Source organism: Vipera ursinii (genome assembly GCF_947247035.1).
Source record: "Vipera ursinii genome assembly, chromosome: 3".
Lineage (NCBI taxonomy): Eukaryota > Metazoa > Chordata > Lepidosauria > Squamata > Viperidae > Vipera > Vipera ursinii.
In genome coordinates, this window is record NC_139516.1 from 111,368,392 (window position 1) to 111,394,561 (window position 26,170).

Consider the following 26,170-nt stretch of genomic DNA (forward strand, 5'->3'; position numbering starts at 1 on the left):
CCTGGAGGAACATTGTCCATGGGGTCACAATGGGTCAGACACGACTTCGCAACTAACAACAACAATGTGTTGAACCCAGTACACTTTGTATAAGATAATCTGACCCAAGAATGGACAAAGAGCAATAAACACATGGAAACCAGGAAGGTGATATTGGGAGGGGCTGCTTGTTGCTTGGAGGAGATTGATCTACCTATGATTGTTGTCTCTAGCTCCAGCTCTGATTGTCCCCATAGTATAGGATTTTTTTTTTCTCTGAGGAAGTAAAACTTAAGAAAGGGATCTCTTTACTGTCTTTTCACATACATTTTAAATTGGGAAATTAACATTTTTGTTTTTGTTTAAATAACATATTTTAATGTATGTAGGATTGGTTAAGTTAGTTTTGTTTTTTAAAATTATATTTCAAACAATAGAGATAGAAAAGTAGGATTATTTTATAATGAATCTGGTGTCTACTCCAAGCAATACAAGTTATCTTGATTTGAAACTTTCCTATCAGACATTAGCATCTAATGGACCTTTGAACAGCATTCATGGAGCTGAAAAATCCTGACTCTTCTGCAATTATCACATTCGATCACAGTGCAGTTTCTTTCTTTGACCAAAATCCTTGGAGTTACAAATAAAAATGGATCAATGTTAAATCCACAGGAAGCCCTTCTGAGGGACAGAATGCCTGGTGCAGCTTTTAGCATTAGCCCAAACATCTCTATTAGAATGTCTATTGCAATCATTTTTGATTGAGAAGTAACTAAAGTGTAACTAAAGTTATACTTAGTCAGGAAAACCCAAAGATACAGGAGAGACCTGGCTCAAAAACATTAACTGTGAGAGGGACCATAGAATCCTAGTGGACAATCACTTGAATATGAGCCTTAAATATGAACAGCCTGCCTTCAGAAGTGCTTTATCATTGGAGGTTTTTAAGAAGAGGCTGGACAGCCACTTGTCTGAAATGGTAGGGTCTCCTGTTTGAGCAGGGGGTTGGACTAGAAGACCTCCAAAGGTCCATTCCAGCTCAATTCTGATTCTAAGATCTCGTGCTTATGTGAAATGTCTTATTAAATACAGTAGTAGAGTCAGATCCAGTTATAACTTAGAGAATTACTTTACAAGGCACACAAAAACTCAGTTGCCCCAGTACTTGAAATCTTTAGCACATCACAACATTAAAAAGGATGGTTAATGTGAGTAAAGGAGGAAAAATGATGTTAATCTGGCAATGGGAAAGGTATTATTTAAACCAAGCAATCACTCACTTAGTGAAATATTACTAATTGTCTTTAGTCTCTTGGCAAGCTTGTTGTGTTGCTAATACTAGATGTGACTTATGGATTTTTCAAAATCCATACTGCTGCTTTAAGTTCTTCTTTGAACTATGGCTTTAATCAATAACAAATCCTCCACACCAATGAATCCTAGTATGATAAATCCTTAGAGAAAGATGTGAACCGCTTTGCCTACTGCTTTCTGCAGCAATTCTCTTGACCACCATGTTATACACAGCCTGAAGCTAGAATTAATTCTTTTTCTTTTGAGGAAGTGTCATGTATCTTAACTCTCTCCTCAAAGCTATTTTTGGATAGAAAACTACATCTTGTCCAAAGTTACAATTCTCTTTTTAGCTCTTTATACATTAGCAATTGGGGAGAGGGGGAGAGAAATTTATGGAAATCCTCCCAAAGGCCAAAAGTATTATTGAAAGAAGTGAATGTTATATGGATAAAGTACTGGATCATTCATTCATTCATTCATTCATACACTCACTCACTCACTCACTCACTCACTCACTCTCTCACTCACTCAAGTGCCTTCCATTCAGTTTTGAGAAATAACTGCAGTTTTTGTAGCAAGATTTCAAAAGTAGTTTGCCATTCCCAGAGAGCCCTGACTATGCAGTGAAAAGAATGCAGTATTGTAGGAATATTCTGCCCACCACCTGGAGTTCGATCCTAAAAGGGTTCAAGGTTGACTCAGCCTCCCATTCTTCTGAGGTCAGCAAAATGAAGACCCAGAATGTTGGGGGCAATATGCTGACATTGTAAACCAGCCAGAGAATGCTGTAAAGCACTATGAGGCAGTATATAAGTCTAAGTGCTATTGCTATTGCCTGCTTACTATGGGTGAGAATGAGTGACTGGCTCAAGGTCACCCAACTGGCTTCATGGTATTATTTTCAATTACAATGTATACAAGGTGGCTTAATGTTTTAAACTCATTCTGCTCCCCCCCTTTTTTATACATTAAAAAGCAAGTTTCTCTTAACTTATATTTGGCAACGTTACTTAGTTGTCATGCACATTCCAGTTGGAGCCATGAAGACTTTAAAGTGACCATCTAGAGTGACAAACAGTCATTCTGAGTGCCAATGAACAGAGGAACCTATGGGGGAATCCATATATGGATCATTGCAAGTATTATTTTAAATTCTAGAACCCACTCACCTAAATAATCTAATGTCCTACTCCTCAAATTATTGGGGGTGAGAATGAGGAAAAGTAGCAGAAGAAAGAGTTTCTGAAGTACCATTTATTCAAACCACAGCTTTAAAACATGGGGCTGTTTATCCATAACTGTCATGCGGTCTGTTGAATTGCTATTCTTGAGCTGGAAAAAGGGACATGTCAGCTTGATGGCAGGGGGCATTCTTGAGCACAGAGCATTGTGGTACCAATTGGAGGCTGCCTGAGATGAATATTGTAACATTGCATATCCTGCTGCCTCTAATTCTAAAGAGATGACAGTAATAGAAATTGTAGTTGCCTTGGAAAATACTAATGTTTCATATCCTTCTGTCTCTAACTGATTCTAGAGAGATGACAGTGATGAAAATCTTTGCCAACATGGCTGTGAGGCTGAAGACTGTGGTTCACAGAGGGAGGTTGCAGGGAAATGTTATGAAGACACAGCCATGACACATCTTTCCTGGAGACAAGTGCTGTTCCCTGATGGGGAAAGCATGTGTGTGATCATGACAGATATTGTCAGGATGTGACACTGCAATAGGTAGCGCAGAAGCACTATCACTATGGGCTATCACTATGAACTACAGCTTCTATGTAATCCTTATATATTCTTGCCATTTAGACAACTGATCTTTCTGATTGTGCCCAGAGTCTCTTCATATCTGTGCTTTAGCATGGCATAACAATTATTAAAACTGGATTGAACTGCTTAGTTGCAACCCTGTGCACGATTATCTGAGAATAAACCGCACCTAAGGCACTGACTCTGCTTCCAAACACATGTTCGGAAGATCCACATATTATGCACCAATGCTTGCAAATAACTCCATGCCACTTACTATTGAGTCTTTTTGTCTCACCTGAGCTTATTTAAGGAATAAATGATATTCATCTTAATAAATGATTTGAACTGTAACTGTTATAGTTAGGCTTTGTCCACTGAAAAAGCATCAGGAAATACTCTTAATATAATATAACCTTTGCTGATACAGCTCGCATCTATAGTTTATGAACTCAGTACTTACCACCCAGAGTTGCCGAGAGAAGGAAATGGGTCCCATATTTTTTAATCAGGTTCTCTGTGATCTGTTGAAGGCTGGGCCGGCGCCCCAGAAGACGAATGTTGCGGATGAATTCTGGAGCCAGAGGCAAAGGCAAACTGAAGAACTCTTTTCTTTCCAATGCCAAGTTATTGACTTTCCAGCGAGCAAATTCTCTGGAAGAAAATAGTAAGACAAGAACATAAGGGAAGCTAGAAATAAATAAAGCAGATCACACCTGGGAGGCTCTAGGAATTTATGTTAATCAAAAAAAAAAGAACAAGTTTTTAGCCTTCAGGAATAAGTAACGAGTGGTGGGGTAGAATCTGCTGAAAATAGTTTCCTCAATCCTGGAGGGATCTCTGATTATTATTATTATTTAACACAACTGTTTATAAGTAGACCTTAACTTGCTATATGATTTGGTAGGAAGATAAAACTGGGAACATATTTAATCTGCTGAATATTTTTCTAATGGAAATGTTCAGCAGACTGAATTCACTGCTGAACTGAGTGCTTGATTTCTATTCTCTTCAAGCAGGAAGAATGAATCCAATGAAGTCAAACCTTTATTACAGTCAAAGACCAGCATAAGAAGGGTGGTGTTCAGGAAATTAAAAAGCATAAAAGATACAACAGAATAAAGATTACACACAAAAAGCTAAAAATTATAAAAACAAAACCCTAAAAATAATATAAAAGGAGTGGTTGAAGCAGTAAATGAGTATAGAGGAGCATGACAAACTAAATCTATTATAATACAGAGCATTCTAGGTGCTCATTAAAACTGGTCTGCAGCACAGATCATCCATCATCTGATGAATTTTTAAGTGTTACTGTACAGAACCTGGCAACAGTGTATGTTATAGGATGGTTGGTATTGTAGGAGAGCAGCAGGGAGGTGCAAAAATGTCCTGTGCTCCTTGGGTATTTTATACAGTAAGGATGCGATGAGGCTAATACAAATGTCTTGGTAACACAGGGAGTGGAGAGGTACATGTTCTATTGCTTCTATGTGTCCACAGTGACAGAGGTAGGGAATCTTGCTGTATCAGCCTTCAATGATCAGCTGAGAGAAAAATGTGACATCATGCCAGAGGAAGCACTCAAGTGGTTAGGTACTTCAAGATTAGTTAAGTATGCCATAGACAGATTATCTCTTGGGTTCACTGTCAGTAAAGGTTGGAGACCTGGCCAGGTCCAGTTGGTGCTCTGTGTCTGCTATACACTGTTTAATGAGTGCTGTGACCTAAACATATCACCTACTAATCATATAGAAGGCCTGGAGAAAATCCAAGGATAACATTTTAGTTGTCACTGTCTTTTTCCATGTGAATTGAAAATCACCCTTCCTAGTGGAGCAAGGCCAAGGTAAATAAAGGGTAGTCAGAACCAATAGTTGAGTATTGTCACCTATACTCTAGCTTCTACTTTCATGAAGGCTGTTTTAGTCTCAGAGTGGCATTAGAGACACAGTTTGGGGTTTGAAGGCCACTATCTTAAAGAATTTAAGGATTGCAAATGAGCTCATCTGTGTATTTTCAGTGATGTCATTTTCACGGGGTTCTCTACTGTTGGCAGAATATAGGACTATTTCCCAGATATTTGAAACAATACACCTGCTCAATCTCATGGCCATATATCCTCCATTGATTCTTGGACCTCTTGGAAAGTACTTTTGGCAAATCTTGGTTTTCTTATACTTGAGTTCTTGCCTAGAATAAGACAGAAATGTGTCTTCCAGCTAGTTTGGCGGAGTGAAACGTCAAGTTGAGGAAATGGTTCAACATATAGAAATAGAATAGGAATGGAGCCAATGTGCAGCCTTGCTTTATGCCTTTCTCAGATCTGATAGCCTTAATGAGGTGGCCATATTGGAGTAGTCTGATGTCATGGTGGGAGAAGAAATCAGTAAAACAAGGATCTCTGATGGATATAAACCACCCAGCCACATTCCAGGTTAAAAGGATGACATTATGCTGGTGAATAAATGCTGCTTAAATGTCAAGCGGAGGTAATGTGCACTTGGTGGGTGATTTTTGCAAGCGAAGAAGGTTCATATTAGTTGACACTTGAGGCTATTGTAGTTGTGTCTCCCTATGAGGGGGATGAGGAATGGCACCACTGGCTTCACATTCTTCTCTTCCAAATATATGTCCACGTGGAGAATCAGTGCAACATGAGCAGTGAAATGTGGATCACTGGCAAGCAGGGATCCCAAGCGTTCTTTGCAGGTTATCCATTGTTAAGTGGAAATGAAGGGAACTGTTTCTCCTAAGAGTCAGGTTCCAATGGGCCAGGGGAGGCATCTTAGTTTTGGAGGCAGATGAGTTTAAATCTCCAGATTGGGTTTCTGTATTGCTTGGCTGAGCTTTGTTACATTTACAAGCTGTTTCCTTTGGGTAACAGCTGCTTGGGATTGCATAGGTTTCTTGAGTATTGCTGGTGTAAAACTTCCAGAGGAGTCACTGTCAGTGTCACTTTCACTGTTATTGATGAGGGAATCAGTGTAATGTGCTGACAGCTTTCTATGTGTTTTGGTCATAGGAGAGGCAATAACATGAGATAGTTTAGAGGTTGAGCAACTCAAAGGGGCAGATGAATTAAATTGTGCTGGACTTCCATATCACAACCAGCACTGGGAGGGCACATCAAGATTGTTTTGATGTCAGCAAGGTTTTTCCCCCCTCAGATTAATGAGTTCTGAGTTTATAGCTTCCTCCTTTGAAGTTTGCTTAACCTCTTTGCTGCTGTCAAGTCTGGCAGATTTATTGCTTTTGGAAATGTGTGTTTTTATGGATCTTATCTGCAAGTTCATGACCTTTTGTCACTTTCCTAGTGATGAGGTTGCCAACTAAGTCTCCTTAAAGACTCTTGACAGTTTGGAAGTGATAAGTCTGCCCTAGGAATTTGCTCATTTGAATGAATCTGGAAGAGAGAAAAGGCTGAGGGGGAAAAAACTTTAAAAGATGCATTCTGTGTTTCTTAAAGTGGGTAGGTAGTGAAAAATCAAGTGAAAGACAACTGTTCTGCTTTGGCAGTTTAGGATCTAAGATTGGGAGATCACAATAAGCTAAAGGCTGTTCTATCTGTGGGCATTCCTATGGATTTCTAGGAGGAGTCACTTTTTCTGTAGCACATGGAATGGTTGGCTAAATTCACTATTTCCTGCATGCCTGGAGGAATAGAGTGCCAGAATTCTGACTGTGGCCAGCTTCTGCTGTGATATTAATTCCCAGGTTTCTATGGGGAATTTGCAGTCAAGGCCTTGTTGGTAGCCACTCACCTTGGCTGCAATTTCATTTAGCTGTCGCAATATAAGGGTCAAAATTTCTGCAGACAGAAGGCAGACTTCATGGAAAGGCTTAGTGTTGTAGTTGGAGGGAGATGCAAGACCCCTTGTCTGAAGGGGTTATCTCCCTGCTGGGGGGGAATGGGACAAATTGCCACAGCCAACCTTCTGCGGCCAACTCACCACAGCCAATTCACCGTGGTCAACTCACTACCGGACAACTTGCCATGGCCAGCTTGCTGCAGGACAATTTTACAATTCTATTTAATTATTTTTTAAAAAATTTAAAAAATATTTTAATTTTTGCCATTCACATTTCATTCTATCCCTCCTTTTGCATCCTTTCTTTAGTGATTGTATTCCACCATTTCTTTTATATTAGTGTAACTCTTGTCCCTCAGCGAGTTGTCCAGTGGTGAGTTGGCCACAGCAAGTTGTCACAGACCCCTGTTTGGAGTGGGGAGAGGCTTGGGCTGGGCCTTTGAAGGGCCAGGGAGGTGGGTTGTCTTATGACTGGGTTCTGTGTTGTTGTAATCTTCAGAGGTGAATGGGTTCTCAGGCAGATTTTTTGTTGTTTATATAATGCTGGGTTCTGTGTTTCTTTATTTCTCTGCTAGTTTTATGGGTCCCAGTGTCATTTGTGGGGCTTGTCTGGTTCTTTTCTCTAGATGGCATTTTTGTGGAGTAGTATTAAGCCAGATGGATAAGGCCTGTCACAAGCCCAGAGTTTATTTCAGGAGCTGCTCTTGTCTCACCAACTTGGCTCCTCCTCTCAGGTAGAATGAGATCTGTCTACATTGAAATCTGATACACATCTACTGTAAGTTGGCAAAAGGTTAAATGGACCAGTGACCTACTTCTGAATGAAATACTTTTTTTTAATATTACTCCTCACTGTCCCTTTAAGCTGTTGATGTTTCCAGAATTTTATTCACATCTTTACCTACCTGAGAATGCAAAAAAATGTTACATGCAAACCAGTTTAAAAAACAAGTGGAATATGTGGAATTCACATCAGTGCAGTATAATTAAAGCTAAATTTCTAAGTACCGTAGTTTCCGGCGTATAAGACTACTTTTTAACCCATGAAAATCTTCTCAAAAGTCAGGGGTCATCTTATATGCCGGGTGCTGAAAATTTAGGGACAGGGCTGGCTGGAAAACCTGGAGCGGATCTCCCATTTAGTCTGCGCAGGGAAAGCGGGACCAATTGGAGAAGAAGCTGCAGTCTGTGATTTTTTACAGGCTGGGGTCTGGGCGTCTTTCATTCTAAAGTTGAAGAGAAGCTGTAGTATATCCCAACATGAAAGGCAGGTGGGGAAGGCAGCAGCCAGAGCAGCGGCTTAGCTCTAAGGACACATTTGACTCAGGAACTGGGCGGGCTGGCTGGAAAACCTGGAGCGGATCTCCCATTTGGTCTTTTTTTAAAAAAAATCCCATTTATATCCTGCCCTTCTCCGAAGACTCAGGGTGGCTTACAATTTAAAGCACAAATCAATGTGCTTAGCAATAGCCTTCATTCTGTGTATATGCCTGTTTATTAGGGCTTTCACCCACCCCCCCCCCCAAGCAGCATTATTACAAAGTCAGCTTATTGCCCCCAACAATCTGGGTCCTCATTTTACCTACCTTGGAAGGATGGAAAGCTGAGTCAACCTTGAGCCTGGTGGGATGCGAACCTGCACTAATTGCAGGCAGCTGGTGTTATTTAAGGCTCTGCTCAGGGAAAGCTTTAGAGTGAATTAGGAAAAGTGAAAAAGTGAATTAGGAAAATAGGGAACGGTTGCTGGAATTGGGTATGTGTAGTTTAACGAAAAGAAGGGTGAGGGGTGACATGATAGCAGTGTTCCAATATCTCAGGGGCTGCCACAAAGCAGAGGGAGCCAAGCTATTCTCCAAAGCACCTGAAAGCAGGACAAGAAGCAATGGATGGAAACTACTCAAGGAGAGAAGCAACCTAGAACTAAGGAGAAACTTCCTGACAGTTAGAACAATTAACCAGTGGAACAACCTGCCTCCAGAAGTGGTGAATGCTCCAACACTGGAAGTTTTTAAGAAGAGACTGGACAGCCATTTGTCTGAAATGGTATAGGGTTTCCTGCCTTAGCAGGGGGTTGGACTAGTTGACCTCCAAAGTCCCCTCCAACTTCTTCTTCTTCTTCTTCTTCTTCTTCTTCTTCTTCTTCTTCTTCTTCTTCTTCTTCTTCTTCTTCTTCTTCTTCTTCTTCTTCTAGTTTAATCCACTTGCACTGTTTTATGTTTACATGTTTGATGACAAACAGCCTTATGTTTATAAGTGACAGTTTTCCTACTAAGCACCTGCATGTCATAAGCATTTGAATTAAAATTACCATATTAAAATCAAATCTGATGTTTTTTAATTTTTATTTGGTGTGCGTTGGAAGAGGGGTAGTCTTATACGGCGAGTATAGCCCAAACCCTATAATTTAACAGGAAATGTAGGGGGTCGTTTTATACGCCCAGTCGTCTTATACGCCAGAAAATATGGTAGACTGATTACAGAGGGAAAAGCCTCCTTCAACTAAGTAAGACTCCCTTCTGATTAGGCCTGTCTGAGGTTCCATTCCATATTTGTCTTTATTTCTTAACAAATAGATGTTATGCCAAAGTTGAGTGTACAACCTGTCTGCTGCATAAGGACTTCATAAGCCTGAGACTCCAACAGGACATGAAATGTGACTGACAGACAAAAAATGACATCATAAATATGACTTGATTACCACATAGACCTGGTGGAAACAACAATTATAAGCAAAGGAATTTTCAAAATTATAAAATGGGTGGGAATTTGCAGCCAATAATCTTAGCATTCCCTCCCACTTTTCATTCTGGGTTTATACAGACTCAAAGCAAACAGTGACCTTGAATGATTTTTTAAAAAAACACCAAAAAAACTAAGTAAGCTTGTGCCTTGTAATGGATCTTGGATGGACAACCACTAAAGAATATGGGAAGTCATAATCTTGCTAATTATGGGGAACTGGGAAGTTAAAAATTATTGCTAATTATGTGTCACTTCAGACTGTAAAAGAGTAAATGATAATGAGGGAACTTCTTTCAAGTAAATGATTTCTGACTATTAATAAGAAAAGTGCTGAATAGACAGCCTGCCTGTGACAGCTTATCATTCCCATTTAGCAAGGAGGGGCAAAATGGAAGAGAACTGAAACACACATGTCTCATTTAAGAAGTAAAAAATGAGACTTTTTTCCACACTATGTAAGAGTTAGGCAAATTATTTTTATAGCTGGAACATATTTATATATGGGAAAATGATACTTTAAAAATAATAAATTTATTATGGTATAAACCTTTGTGACTTTACAGCCATAATTAAATGTATAAATTATCGTCTATAGTGGTTAAGAGTGATTGTTAATGAATGATTATTAGATTTGTTTTGCATATATTTAGTCTTTAACTAAATATTATATAAAGTGAATTGTTAGGCTTTAACATTTAAATTGTCTTTAACTATTCAGCCTGAGGACATTATTTTACACGCTTCCAAAACTTATGCCAGAATAAATGCTGCCAAACAGATCAACAAAGTTAATGCTCCTAAAATATGTTTGCCAGCAGCTGATGAAGGATATATAAATTTTATCTCTGAGTTTAATCACAACCTAGCCCCCTCTCATTTATTTTTAGCTGTTATAGATGTACTTACAAAAATAACTTATTTTTTCTTACATTTTGGTAAATGTATTAATAATTCCATGCTTTTATCTTATTTCCCCTGCAAAATAACTAGAGGTTAAAGCATAGTTGAATAAAAAGACATGATCCCAGGATGGATTATCATAAACTAGAATGATAAAAGTAGTTTTATTAAATATCTGTCTAAGGGGGAAAAGATAGCAACCATTACACTCCAAGATTTTATTTTATTTTTTTGAGAATCAGGCTAAATCAAAATTAATACTTCTAAAACTTTTAGATAAAAAAATGAGACAGAAAGATTAGAAAAAGCATACCCTGAAGAAAGACATTTCTGAATAGATCAGGGTCCACTGAGTTGAATGGAAAGGTGATCTTACCCAATGTAAAGTAACTTCATAGAATCTGATTTAAAAGCTTTCATCAATGAAATAGAAAGTACTTTTTGAACTTTCTGCAAAAATTTCCTGGAAAAAAACCTATTGTATGCAGTATATGCCAGCCAAATGATCAAAATCTGTGTCAAGGAAAGCATTGAATAGTGAAAGTTATACTTACTTTTCCTGTTTTTACTGTTTAAATATATCTTCAAGAGAATGCATATATCATGTTGCAGCTGCCATAAATTAATCAAATTAAAGCAATCTCCAGCTTTTTCTCTTAATTAGCATAATTCATTTAAAAAGTAATCTGTGTTGCATTCTTCTTTGCGACCCAGAGAGAAGAATTTGTTGCTTTACAAAGCAATGCAGCTCTAGTTTTTGTCCTGTATCAGAAGTCAAATACCTGTTTTACAAGCAGTAGGTCCAATAATTCACCCCCAACATTTTCAGTTTAAAATGATAATCAAATGTCAGCTTGGATCTGCAGGAATTTCCCAGAGGAAAGATGGGGACAAAGCTGCACAGTGAAACGACCCTGTAATTTCCTACTGCACAACTATGAATTTTGTTCTATGTGCGCTTCACTATTTTGACATTTTGGAGTCCCATAGTATCAAAGCAGCAGAGTGTTGCATAAAATTTTCACACAATATGATCACGAATTCCAGTTCTTTATTTGGAATGAGGGATCATAAAGGAACTAAGAACAAGCTCCATTTGCCACAGACCTTCTGCTCAACCTTCACCTCAGCAGCCACACCCAGTGTCCCAGGTAGAAAAAGGAAAAGTTCCACAGGGGATTTTGAATCCTTATTTCTAGCCCTCTTGTTTTCATGGGGGGAAAAAATGACCCACGTTGTTTGGCAGAAATTTAGACAAGCATCAACTGTCAGAAGTTTGGAGACCAATGTAAACCATCTGGCAATTCTGTAACTGTCCTTTGAGTGCAGCTTCGGTGGCTCTAGGGGTAGTGCTCAACTTAGAACCATTGTTTAGCATCTGTTCAGTGGCAATGAAAGAAGTTATTTATGGCCGGTCCTCACACATACGACCACATGCGATTGACAGTTTGGGCACTTGGCAACTGGCATGGATTTGTGACAGTTGCAGTGCTCTGGGGTCATGAAATAGACATTTGCAACCTTCCCAGCTGGCTTCTGACAAGCAAAGTCAATGAGTGAAGCCAGATTCACTTAAGAATTGCACAATTACTTAACAATAGCAGCAGTGATTTGCTTAACAGCACAAAGAAAAAAGATTGAAAAATTGGATGCAACTCACTTAATAACAACCATAGCAAAGCAATGGAAATTCTGGTCCCAGTTGTGGTTGTAACTCAAGGACCACCTGTAGTTCAGGTCAGGCTAAATATGGCCTAAAAGCTACATTAGTAGTTAGGTGATTAGTGTTTATATATTCATTTTGGAACTCTGTATTATTTCTGGCTTTGCCAATCATCCCTTACTCCCTCGCTCCCCTTCCATCTTCCCCAATCAGACTTAATTAAAGTGTTTGCAAGCCATTGCCTGGCTTTAATTACCCTGAAATTTTCAAAATTAGAATGAAATTGGCTGATCATTGTTTACAGAGCCATTGTTTGGAGAACACAGCAGGCTGTTGAAATCATCTTCATGCCAGTCACCAGTGTGAAGAATATGTGCCACCTCTGAAGCTGAGGCCTGGTTGGCACACACCATGAGAATTCCTTCACAGGCGACAGATGTTAAGTTGATATATGTGAAATTACTGAGTGTCAACATGTTTAGCTGTGGCAGAGAGTGCATGAATTCATTGCTTTCTTCTAATTCAGTCAGGTTGTTATACAGGAGAAAGGGATACTACAGGAATTCTTCATGTTTGTTAGATGGAGAGAGAAGGGTTGTGTTTGCATGAGACATTGATCTGTAATCTAATAAAAAAAAATCAAACTTTAGCCTATCAAGTTGTGTGAACCCGGAAAATCTGATTAACTGGTGGTTCAACATGTCCTGCAAACTCAGACAAGAAGAAAAATGGGATTATGTTAGCCATGGGCAAGGGATTTGTGTGAACACAAGTAATGCCTTCTCCAAAGACATATCTGTATCTTTTTTGCAATGCAAAAAAAGAAAAAAAGAAAAAAGAAAAAAAGAATCAAGGATAATATATGGAAACCCCTTATCTCCGATTTCCCAGACAGAAACCTAGCAGTTGATAGACTACAATAACGGTAAAGAAATACAGTGATTGGAAAGACAGCTGTGCTATCCCATTTTTCATTTTCCTGAATATCTCCAGATCCTGTAGTGAACATTGTTATCTGGCAATGTTACACCACCTGACTCAGATGGAGTTCATATAGTTTACTAAGTCATAGTTTGTTTAATCATATTTGTTGAATAAATTACCATTGGCCATATTTACCCAATATGCTATATGCAAACAAATTATGTTATGGTTTAGAGGGCAATTTTTAGCATTTTTTTCTTTCTATATCAGGATAGTCCTTTGGGTCCTACATTTATTCCCTAGCTATGCTTGAGCATTTCATTTTATCACATTTTCAGGACTTATCAGATTTTTATTTATTAGATTTGCAAGGCTGCCCATTAAAAATTAAAATGCAGACAAACTGTATGTTTTTAGAATAGCATATGTTTAGAAATGTGTACCTTGGGAAAAAATATTTGATATGAAAGTAAAATGTATTCAAAATACAACTTTTGATATTTATATTTTAATAGCAGAATACAGAAATAGAATAAAGGGGATATAGGATATGATTATTTCACTCTGGCTGCAGTTGGCCTGATTTTTGAAACAGCTTGAAACATCTACAACAAATGCTTTTGGATGTCCACATGCACTTTCACCTAAGATCTATCAGATAGACCACCCCAACAGATGCCTGCATGAGTCTATGCCCACCAGACCCCAGCCCAGAGTTCTTAAATGAATTAAGGTTGCAGGCTGAATCTACTAATGTTTCCCTGACAACACTAGAATCCCTAAAGTTGACCTCACCATTTTACCAGGATTTTTCAGACATGACCCAATTCTCCTTCCTCCTACAGAATTCCATATCAAAGTCTGCAGACTATTTTCCCCACCTTAACCTGCCTTTAAAAAGTTCCTGAATTTTGAATCTAAGCCAATTCACCTACTTATCTTTTTATTTACTACAATGTTAATTCACAATTTACTTCTAAAAACCCTTTAGGATAGTACATACAATTTAACATGCAGACCTAAATATCTAGAGTATGTGGGGGAAACCCCAGCATAATTCTGAGCACCAGCAGCTACCTTCATGCCCTGTATGTGGGCTTCCTTCAAACATCAGTTCTTAGGTTCAAACATGGAAATGCTGGCATCAAAAGAAAATGCATACCAAAGTTGATCTCTGCCATGTTGAGTCTTTGAGCTACCACTGTGAAAATCTCACCGAATAAAAGAGAGAGAGGTATATTCTGTAAAAATAACAAATATTGTTGTTGTTGTTGTTAGCTGTGAAGTCGTGTCCAACCCATTGCAACCCCATGGACAATGTTCCTCCAGGCCTTCCTGTCCTCTACCATCTTCTGGAGTCCATTTAAGCTCACGCCTACTGCTTCAGTGACTCCATCCAGCCACCTCATTCTCTGTCGTCCCCTTCTTCTATTGCCCTCAATCTTTCCCAGCATTAGGCTCTTCTCCAGTGAATCCTTCCTTCTCATTAGGTGGCCAAAGTGCTTGAGTTTTAGCTTCAGGATCTGGCCTTCTAAAGAGCAGTCAGGGTTGATCTCCTCTAGTCAGGGTTGATCTCTACTCTATTATAAAGCTCACAAAGCATCTTGCCCTAGCCAAAGTTTTTCCAGCTTTTAAATTAGCATGAATTGCGATTGGTTGCCTACTCTTACCTGTTCAGGTCTCAGAGAATCCACAAAAGATTAGACTGGAAAGACTGAGGCAAGAATAGTGCCAAGGGGCTCTCTCTCCCCTTTCCCCATCTCCATCACAGTGCTGCCTCAGGAGAAGTTGTGGTCCCCAGAGGAAAGGGAGAATGAGTAGGCAGGTGGAGAGGGAACCACTACCCTTCCTGTCCTCCCTTTGTCAATCGGGAAATCATCTCTCCTAAGAGCCTCAGAGAAGAAGAAGGAGAAGGAGAAGGAGAAGAAGAAGAAGAAGAAGAAGAAGAAGAAGAAGAAGAAGAAGAAGAAGAAGAAGAAGAAGAAGAAGAAGAAGAAGAAGAAGAAGAAGAAGAAGAAGAAGAAGAAGAAGAAGAGAAGGAGGAGGAGGAGGAGGAGGAGGAGGAGGAGGAGGAGGAGGAGGAGGAGGAGGAGGAGGAGGAGGAGGAGGAGGAGAAGTAAAGCTCTGATTCTGGTGCCAGGGATGCCGCACTTGTTAGGCACTGCCTTGCAGAAGCTGTCTTCTCCTGTCTGTCTTTTCCCAACCTAAGTCTTGTTAGAGAACTTATAATAGTAGAAATGGGGAATGCATACACAATTCTTCCAGGAATAATTAATGGGCTTTGATAATGTTCATTGGAGTGAGAAAATGACTACTCCATCAATTTATGATCTTTCATGAGGAGGACACGCTAGAGGACACACTAGAGAGACCCCTATACACTAGAAAATTTTAAAAAAATTAAAATCAAATTGGGCAGGATTATTTGTTAGGCAAATGACCAAATGTTTGGAGCTGGGCATACTTGATGGCTCCAGAGATGAGAATCATCCAGCAGAAGTGGGGAGGTGGGGGGGGGGGGACGGGGGAGACAGAAAGAAAATAATTGATTGCTGAATCTCAATGCATGCTCTCCTAAATGTCCTATGGTGCATGGAGGTAAATTCCTGATTAGCGAGCGATCACCATCCCCTATTACTAACTATGATGCCCCTCTGGGAATCATTAAAAACAGAAGCAGTCTATACCCCAATTCTGGAAATCAACAACACAAAGAGGTACAAATTAAATGGGATGAAAGTAATGCAAAAGCATCTGCTAGACGGCTTGGCAGCCCGAGAAACTTTAGAAATGTGTGTATGTCTGTTAGACATCAAGTCTCAAAACTCATAGCGATTTATATGATATGATATATGAATTTTTAACCTTAAATCTGCTTTTATCAAAGCAACAAAGCAACACTCCATTAACTGGGGTTTAAAACATTAAAAATGTTTTGATCAGGACTGTGAGCAACTGAAAAGATCATATCATTAAATGTATAGAAAGAAGAAACATTTTCCTTCTGAAGACCAACTACTTTTCCTATAAAATTTAAAGGCACAATGCAAGACCCTCCTAAAGCAAAAGAAAAGATGGGCAATGAAAGTTACCTGAAAGAAACCTGCAATCAATCAAGAAGAAGGATTCTTCCCTCTTCTGACAAACTACCATAGGATTAGGAAAACTCTTAGCCTACACCCCCTCAATCAAGTACCAATTCAACCCTGGGAGGAGTATTTCAGAGGGTTATACATGGATCCTGCTAGTAACCTAAATGAGAATGAGATTGATCTAGATCAGGTTCAGAATTGGCCTCCTGTCTCCGTGCAAGAGATAACCTAACTGACTGAATCCTAAGGTGAACAAGGCTCCAGGTGTTGGCTGTGTTTTGCTTGAAATAATTAAAAAAGAATCGCAGCTGGTGAGCACCTCTGTTAGCATCCCTATTTACATTCATAGATCAGACTGGTTATGTTCCAAAATATTGGGGGCTGGCAATAATAATCCCAATTTATTTTTTTAAAAAGGGCGATAAGAACAATCCATACAATTACAGGCCTACCGGCCTTTTGAGTATTGTTAACATTATAAAGAAGGGACGCGGTGGCTCAGTGGGTTAGGACGCTGAGCTTGTCGATCAGAAGGTCGGCAGTTTGGCGGGTCGAATCCCAAGTGCCGCGTAACAGAGTGAGCGCCTGTTACTCGTCCCTGCTCCTGCCAACCTAGCAGTTCGAAAGCACGTAAAAATGCAAGTAGAAAAATAGGGACCACTACGGTGGGAAGGTAACAGCTTTCCGTGCGCCTTTGGCGTCTAGTCATGCCGGCCACATGACCACGGAGACGTCCTTGGACAAGCGCTGGCTCTTCGGCTTGGAAACGGAGATGAGCACCGGCCCCTAGAGTCGGAAACGACTAGCACGCATGTGCGGGGGAACCTTTACCTTTACCTTTTAACATTATAAATCACAAGCTCCAAGACTGGATAGAGACAGAGGGCACATTCCAAGGTGAGCAGGCAGGATTCAGAGAAGGGAGGCAAACAGAAGGCCACTTTCTGGAGTTCCACTGTCTTGCACAAATAAATCCTCCCTCACTTTCTAGATTTTAAACATGCCTTTGAATTAATTTCCAGGAATGTTCTTTTGGAAAAAAATTTTTTTAAAACCCCACAACTACTAATAGGTGCCTCCTCTTTCTGATACAGAAATTGTATTCTAATACTACCTTAAGAGCGAGATACAATTTCCAAGCTTTTCTCTCTGGCACAGTAAGTGTTCAAAAAGGAGTGGGAAAGGAATGTATTCTTGCCCCCTCTCTTTTCAACTTATACATCAATTCATTCATGGACCTTCGTCATAATCCACATTTCCATGCATCTAAACTTGCAGGGCACAGAATCCACATACCCCTCTATGCTGATAACCATGCCATAGTTTCACAATTAAATCCTATAGGGCTAAAAAGACCAAGAGCAGCAATATTTTGGTACTACAGCCCAAATCCCCTGTTTCTTAATTCTGATGAATCTAAATTTTGCTAAGAGGGTCACCTAACAATCCTGGAGAGAGAGGACCACAAATTAGAGGAATCTACTGCATTTAAATACCTCGGGGTAGTTTTCCACTCTAAAGGGACCTGGAATGTGCACCAGTATCACATAGTGCAGCTAGCTCTTATATGTACAAGCTAAACCACTGGCCTATATCCTATATGGGGCACAAGTAGGCATTTATGCATAGAAGGATGCACTGGAAACAGCGCAAACAAAATTTTTGAGATCAGTCCTTGCTACACCCAAAGGATCAGCAAACACCTAGTTAAGGCTTGAGGCAGGAAAGCCTGCAATTCAGGTAAGGCCTTGGAGGAGGATGATAAACTACTGGCTGAAAATCCAATTCAGACTGAACCCCTTAGTTTTAATAGACAATTTTTCTTTTCCCTGGAAACAGGCCATAGAGCAGAACAGGTATTATATGGAATTTCTGTGCCATTCCTAATTTCTTTAAGATATGACCAAGTCAAACAACTATTCGGTCAAAAAAATAATAATAAGGGAAGCAGAATTTAAGACTAAACTTAATTGCTGCCCCAACATAGCACAAATTGGATGAATAAGGGCACTTGGGAAGTAACAAGGTATCTTCAAAATCTAACTTTTCCCAAGCTGAGAAAAACATTTTTCAAAGTCAGTCATAACATCTTACCATCTGCACTGCTACAAGGCAGATACTCCAAAACCCCATTAACTGAGCATACCTGCCAATGTGGCAACAAGGAGATTAAAACCATTTCACATGTATTACTACACTGTAAACTCTTTTAGGATATCACATCTGCTTATCTTCTGTTCCTAATATGTAATTTCCACAAGACTAGACAATTTCTATGTGAAACACCTTCTAGAAGATTTGAAACCATTTATCACCTATGCAGTTGCCAAATGCTAGGTTGCCGCAAAAAAAACACATAATGGGTTTCAAAAATAATCATTTTTGTTTTACTTATTACTTTAGGGTTAACACATATTATCTTTTTTAGATGATATATATTTTACTTCATAGTTTGTAATATTTTAGATTTACACTTGCACAGGTAATTAATGCACCATTATAGTCGTATACGACACATTTTTGTGAGTTAGTTTAGCTTTGTTAGCCTGATATTTTATCTTATCTGTTTGATTTTATTTTGCTATTGTTGTTTTAAATTTTTGCTAATAACAATAGCACTTAGACTTATCTATTGCTTCATAGTGCTTTACAGCACTCTCTAACCAGTTTACAGAGTTAGCATATTGCTCCCAACAATCTGGGTCCTCATTATACCGACTTTGGACAGATGGAAGGCTGAGTCAACCTTGAGTCGGTGAGACTCAAACTGCTGGCAGCCGGCAGGCAGCAGAAGTAGCCTGCAGTACTGCATTCTAACCACTGCACCACCACGGCTCATTGACCAAATCAACTATTACACAGAGAGCACTGATTAGAACTATGCAGCTTATAAGCAAGTACAGATAGCCCTTGACTTACGACCATTTGTAAGTTCAAAGTTACAATAGCACTGGAAAAAGTGATTTATGATCATTTTTCACACTTACAATCACTGCGACATCCCCAAGGTCATATGATCAAAATTTGGACACTTGACAACTGGTTCATATTTATGACAGTTGCAGAGTCCTGGAGTCATGTGATCACCTGTTTGTGACCTTCTGACAAGCAAAGTCAATGGGGAAGCCAGATTCGCTTAACATTCTTGTTACTAACTTAACTACTGCAGTGATTCTTTTAACAACTGTGGCAAGAAAGGTTGTAAAATGTGGCAAAACTGACTTCCTGGCTTAAGTTTGTGTTCCCACTAGCTAAAAATCAGTAAATGATGCCAAATCACATCAATCCACACACAAAAAAGAGTGTGAAGAAGCAGGTTGGTTTGACAAGAAATAAATAAATGTGCGTTGGGAAGCTGCAGCAAGAGAATATCAAGTATCAGGACACACTTCTCCTCTTTTCTAACCACTGCATGAAACTATATTCACACTACCTCTCAGGAAAAAAGCAGAGCCCAGCACAGGAGAACAGGATGGCAATATTTTACTAAAAAGAACAAGCAAGGTGATAGTGAACATGCCCCACTCACATTCATTTCATATTGAACTAAGAAAAGAAGTGCTCCTCATGACATCTGAACTGGGAATCCTGGCTTGTACCAGACGACAGCATTTCTCCACCTCAGGTGTGCATTAGCTGGGGAAGTAAGCATATCACTAACTCTTCTCCATTACTGAGAGGTCCAACCTGGAACAATTCCCAGTCCAAATTGGTTGCAAGGTGGTTCTCTCGTCTCCCCATTCCCACTCTATTTTCTATGCCCAGAAGGTGTCTATAAGAGTGGTTATAGTCTTCCACCACACTTGAATTCCACGAGTTATTTTAGGCAAGGTAGAAGAGATGAAAGTGACATAGCTTCATCCCTTAAACCCTCATTATAACTACCATGGCTGCTTAACCAGAGGACCAGCTGCACCCAGCCTTGAGGTAAGAGGTACAGGAGGGTCGTCTGCTGGGATGGTGGTCATGGCAATTCAGCCACCATCTTGGCTGTTGTTTTTACCATCCCTGCACACAATCACTGACATCAAAACTTTGCACAGCAAGAGGCATCAGCATTTGGCCTGGAGAAAACAATTGAAACAGGAACTTCAAAACAATAACCTCAGGATGGATAACATTATTAATAACAGCCTAGGAACTTCAGAGCAACAACCTCAGAATAGATAACACTATTAATAACAGTTTTGTGAAGTAGGTAGCCAGTATTCCTGTTGGGATAAACTGTAGTATGACACAGCAGCTGTAATCTAACACTTTCTATGCCTTTCCCCAGGTAAACCACTATATTGAGTCTAAACCAGTTCAGCCAAATTTACTGTTAAAAATTACTTTGCTTTAAAAGCCAATTTCCAAACCTAAAGAGACAAAGGGAATGCCACACCCCAGTGGACTAAATGATGTAATCCCCAGCATAATCCTGAGCACTAGCAGCTGCCTTCAAAATTTACAGTTTCCCTCAAAGCTTACAGTAGCAACCTATACATATACCTGTAATTCAGGTTAACACTTCATGCATTTAATAAGCTCGTGCCAGTAAATATTGTTAATTTTTAAATGGAAGAGGATTGATTTTGAAAAACCTCCTATATTGTGCCTAATTACGCACAACCTTTTTTACTTTCCATTCTAAGGGCCATATTTTTTCTGCCATCTTTTTTCATCAGTAGAGCCATGACAAAGTCAAACTGATAAATAGCTATTCTTGGCAGATGGCACCCAGTTTTTCAAGATGCCCAGAGCAATCATTTGAACTGCCTTCAAAGAATAGTACATTGATTTTTCCTCTCCTTGTAATCTTTATTTTTTTATTGGCTCTGAGTTTCTTAAAGATAGCATTTAGGGTTGAAAAAGGCTTCATTTCCTCAGGAGCACCAACTTTCTATATCTTGAGTGAGTAATACGAAGTTCTGTATATCCCAACTTCTTAGCTGCTACTTTTAAAATTCTTGTTAAAGCTGTTATCCTTTCTGCCTGCACATTTAAAAGCCCGCGAAATTTTTCAAACATATTAACACCATGCCCCAAGGGATGATCCATGCTTTATCTATAGATATTTCTGAATAATATATCTAATTTTTGTGAATAGATTTTTACTCCTGAGAAGATTCTATAAAAATGAGCTTGTTTATATTTTATAATCTTATTTTGTAGGTCAGTCTCTGGAAAGTTGTTTCTGAATGGGCTGCATTGCACAGGAGCAAATACCTTCAACACATCTTTACACTTTATAGAGATATGAACTGTAGAGGTTTGCAACATATGTATAGCACTAATAAACCTTGAATATGCTTTGCCATGAAATAATAAAACTGTACATGAAGCATCTTTCATAAACCCCAACCATATTCTTTTATATCACATTTGTTAGTTTTACAGACTAGATAAATTTTTAGTTTGATCTAGCAAGACTGCTTTCACATTGCTTCATATTACAGCTTCATAACACTGTTTAATCAATCAATCAATCAATTTTTATTATGGTCACAGACCAGCATTCATAACACTGTTGCCAAATTCTTCTTCTCATTCATGTGTGTACAGTGCCAGGAGACTATTATGCATGTTGTTGTTTTTTTAATTTTGGGGAAGTGTCCCCCAAATAGATGTAATGACGGTAGCTGTGATGAAAAAGAAAAATCAAAAGGTTTTCTGTTTAGTAACAAATACGCTCTGTGACCAACAAACAGAAAACCAAATTAAAAGCCATAAAATAAGATAAGATAAGATAAGATAAGATAAGATAAGATAAGATAAGATAAGATAAGATAAGATAAGATAAGATAGAAAGAAAGAAAGAAAGAAAGAAAGAAAGAAAGAAAGAAAGAAAGAAAGAAAGAAAGAAAGAGAAAGAAAGAAAGAAAGAAAGAAAGAAAGAAAGAAAGAAAGAAAGAAAGAAAGAAATTTGAAAGCCTAAAAACAAAAAAATGTGGATAAAGCTAGAGAGAAAAAGAGAATTGGTAATAAAATATCAGCAACATCAGGGTCAAAACAGTATTTTCCTTCTCACTGAGACAGCAACCAACAAAAATTTAGCCACTCTATTCATAACACTTGAGTTCTGATCCTTCAAAAGGGATTTTTCATTCTGTCTTACCCAGTTAGTACCTGGACGGCATGTTGTAGATCCTGTCTGTTAAAGAATTTGGCCTGGCAGGATCCAGGATGGGAGCCTTTTCTACCATTGCCCCCACCCTTTGAAACATTTCTACCTCCACCACCAAGGAGAGGCAGGTCCCCACTTTTTTGGCCTTCAGAAAGAGTATTAAGCCCTGTCTCTGCCAACTGGTATGGGGGGAGGTCAAAGAATGTTGGGCAACCCTGGGAATGGTTGATATAAGAGTGATATAAGAGTTCAAGGGTGTTATATTTACAAATTGTGAGTGGTAAAGCATCTGTAACACAGGTTTAGCTTTAAACAGATACAAGGGAACCAGACAGCATCTGCCAAAGGCCCAATATTGTCTTGGCAGCACTATTCCCTTTGTCAGAGATAGTTTTAATACAGAACCCTGGAATACAACACATCACAATTTAAAGGCAGGAGTGTGCCTTTTGTTATCACTCTGTCAGTGGAATTTGTGGCACTATAAGGTAAAGGTAAAGGTTTCCCCGCACATGCGTGCTAGTCGTTTCCAACTCTAGGGGCCGGTGCTCATCTCCGTTTCAAAGCTGAAGAGCCAGCGCTTGTCCGAGGACGTCTCCGTGGTCATGTGGCCGGTAACGCTGTTACCTTCCCACCATAGTGGTCCCTATTTGTCTACTTGCATTTTTACGTGCTTTTGAACTGCTAGGTGGCACTATAGTCCCCTTGAAAATACCATAATTTTAATTTTGGAATAAATCATTGTAGGCTTTCCTCCCTATAAGGGGCCACCATATCCCAGAGACTCCTCCTTAGACTGATCAGAGAAAGTGAAAAGATTGCTTCATTATCTGCATAAAGCAATGGTAAAATGTATCCTTGAGTTTGGGTGTGTATGTGTGTAAAAATTCCCTTTTAATTTGGCTGCTACAATTTCAGATAGATATTAAAGAAAGATGATGGGGGGACAAAATACAGCCCTGCTTCGTTGCTTATTGGGGTATTCACACTAAACTGCCTGGCATTCTCACATCTAATTTGGGCAATGGTGTTTTCATGTGATTAAACCAAGAAGCCACGGCTCTTTACAGGTAGCTACCACCAGTGTCTGGTGAAAGGGAAGCTAAGCTAAGGGCAAGCATTTGCCTTCTCTAACCCAAACACAACCAAGTCACCATCTGAACTTTCCCATACTTATTAATTAGTTAATTAATTTAATAATTTCCAAATAGAGTCCAGGGGAATAGGGAGTGGTAATTAACTAATAGGGAGTGCGCAATAGAGAGCTGGGATTGTATATGGAACCAAAATGTGTGTCCAAGTAAATGCAGAAATCTCAGCTTCTGAATAGAGCTTTCCTCTCTAGACAAGCACTGGAATAAACCATGTAATTGATCTTTGAAGTGACATAGCTCAGTACTAGAAAAACCTATTAGTAATTCTTCTCTCATTGCAAACAAAATAGCAAGATCTCTATAGTCACAGAAACTCTCCAAAGTCATAGGTATTGAAAAGAAAGTGGCACTAATCCAAAAACATTTTTTTACAAGTGCCTATAAAACTTCAAGTTTTAAAAACTTTTCCAGTGATGTTTCAGATTGTTAGTTGCTCAGAGCCTTTAGAAAGGAGTGGCATACAATTATCGCAAGTAAAACAGAGTTTTTTGCTCCAATTTCTCTCTCTCTTTCTTTCTTTCTTTCTGGTCCAATCTCAAGTAGCTAATTATAGCCATGTTGTATCTTTCAGGTGGGAATTTTGTCTTTATATTTACAAGACATGCAGCTATAAACAAAATAAACTGGAAAGTTTCCTATGTAGCAAATCCACATTCTGAAGGCATGATATAGGATTCTGGCAAAACTGACATTGGTTCAGCTTACAGCTTTATTCTAACTTGCTAATGTTTTGATTATGTCTAATTTAGAATACTGATTTTAAACACACCCCCACCCAATCAGAACACACCCACCATTCAAAACACACTCCCACCCAATCAGAACACACTTGGTCCCCCACCCAATCAGAGCACACCTCCACCCACAGAACACACCCCATCTGGCAGTTTAAAAAAGAGGAACAAACAGCCACATGCTTCTCCCAGAAGAAGGAAGCTAAAGCCACCAGCCTGATGATGACGGATGGGATTCCGTCAAAACGTCGCACCTACACCTTTAGTTCTACGCGGGGAAAAAACCCGAATAACCAAAGATCCGGAACTGCCTTAAAACAAGTGAGGACACTGTTCCATCTGTTTTTTACTCTGATAGGCAGTTGCTCTCATAAAAATATTAAACTATCTACTTGGAAAACCAAAAGTTTCATCTGATTAGGATTATGTTCCCAAAACAGCCAATCAAATGCTAACAGAGAACCAGACCTTGAGGACAATGAAAACAATTGACGTGCAACAGTATTTTCTTTCAAATGTGGTAGTTCTCAAACACAGCTCTCAAGGCTTGTAGATATGGATTATCTCCTTTTATTTGTCTGACCCGCTATAAAGCAATCCTGGTAATCCTCCAGGGCTAGCATGCAGTATAGATGTTCTTCATCTTGCTTTCTAATTGGTAATAACATGAACTGAATCACATCTCTCATGCTCTATAGCTGACCTAGAGTTCTTCATCAGCTGCCACACTAGGGCCACTAGGAGATAATATTTACCAGACCCGTTCTGTTCTCCTGTAGTTAGCTGTTTTATACACAAGGAAAATTAATTGTATTTTTAATTCTCTGACACTGGATTTAAATGCAAGTAGTCAACCTTTCTGTCCATAAACATTATGTATATCACAACTATAAACTTTAACCATTGTATGTATTATGTTTTCAAGCTGAACGACATGACTCTCTCTCCCTCACAAACACATTCAGAGTAGTACATATTGCCTCCCCTTAAATAAATTATCAGAGCAAAACAACATGCTTTTTTCATTATTAGTAACCTGCATTCTCAGCTTTTGTAAGCAAAACTGCAAGAGAAAAAGGGAGGACTTTTAGAAAAACATAAAAGAAAAGAGAACTGCCAGCCAATTCCCTCTATCTGCAGTTTAGCTCCACTTACATATCAATTTATCACAGAGTGGAGCAAACATTTGGTAGCCCAAGGCAGCACATAAGGGGATGGGGGTATCAAGTGAGGAGAGCCAAAGTGAATGGAGCAATCAGATTGCATAAGGCCTTGTCAAAAACATATGGCAAGACAAAAATTTGGAAGCTATTTTCTCCAGATTAGAGAGAGAAGGAATATAAGAAGTTGGAAGGGACCTTGGAGGTCATCTAGTCCAACCCCCTGCTCAGGCAGGAAACCCTATACCATTTCAGGCAAATGGCTGTCCAGTCTCTTCTGTTATATTGTTTTTGTTTGTCCTTTTCTTTTTTTAATTCTCTTATGTCTTACTTGTGTTTGTATTACACCTACCTTGTATCTCAAATTAGCAAGACATTATGCAGAACTGGACTATCATAATGTATTGCTGCAGTCTGAGTAGGCTCAGAGGCCACAAAAGCATCAGGTGTCATATGAAGCCTAGGCCACAGGTTACCAACATGGCTTAGAAATATCTAATTACTTAGCAAAGTATACCCAGACTAGGAATGGGAAGCAAGGACAAATAGTTGTTTAAGGGGAGAGAGACTGCTAGGGAGAGCAGAAAAGGTAATTGGCTCCAGCTTGCCTTGCCTGCAAACCTTTCTGGTTGCTCTGCTTGTCCCTGGAAGCACTTTTCAGGACAGATGTCACGTGCAGCTTTAGTTAAGCCATTTATTTCTAAACTGTATATAATATTGTAATTAACTTAAGCAGTTTCTCTCTTCCCATGAAGGTTTGGCAAGCAGAAACGGTCACATATCAATCTGCATTTGAATCATTTTTTTCTACTCTCAATGTACTTTAAGGGCTGGGTGGAAATGCTAACAAAGT

At 39.1% G+C, this 26,170-nt stretch overlaps 1 protein-coding gene across 1 annotated transcript in view; it reads right to left on the reverse strand.

Moving 5' to 3' along the window:
* BRINP2 (BMP/retinoic acid inducible neural specific 2) overlaps positions 1 to 26,170 on the reverse strand; it is a gene marked incomplete at both ends in the record, with an annotated part of 59,778 nt that overhangs the window by 27,296 nt on the left and 6,312 nt on the right. The window contains one exon of the mRNA XM_083358703.1: positions 3,494 to 3,684. Coding sequence (XP_083214829.1) covers positions 3,494 to 3,684 — 191 coding nt within the window. The remainder of the gene's footprint in view (positions 1 to 3,493; positions 3,685 to 26,170) is intronic.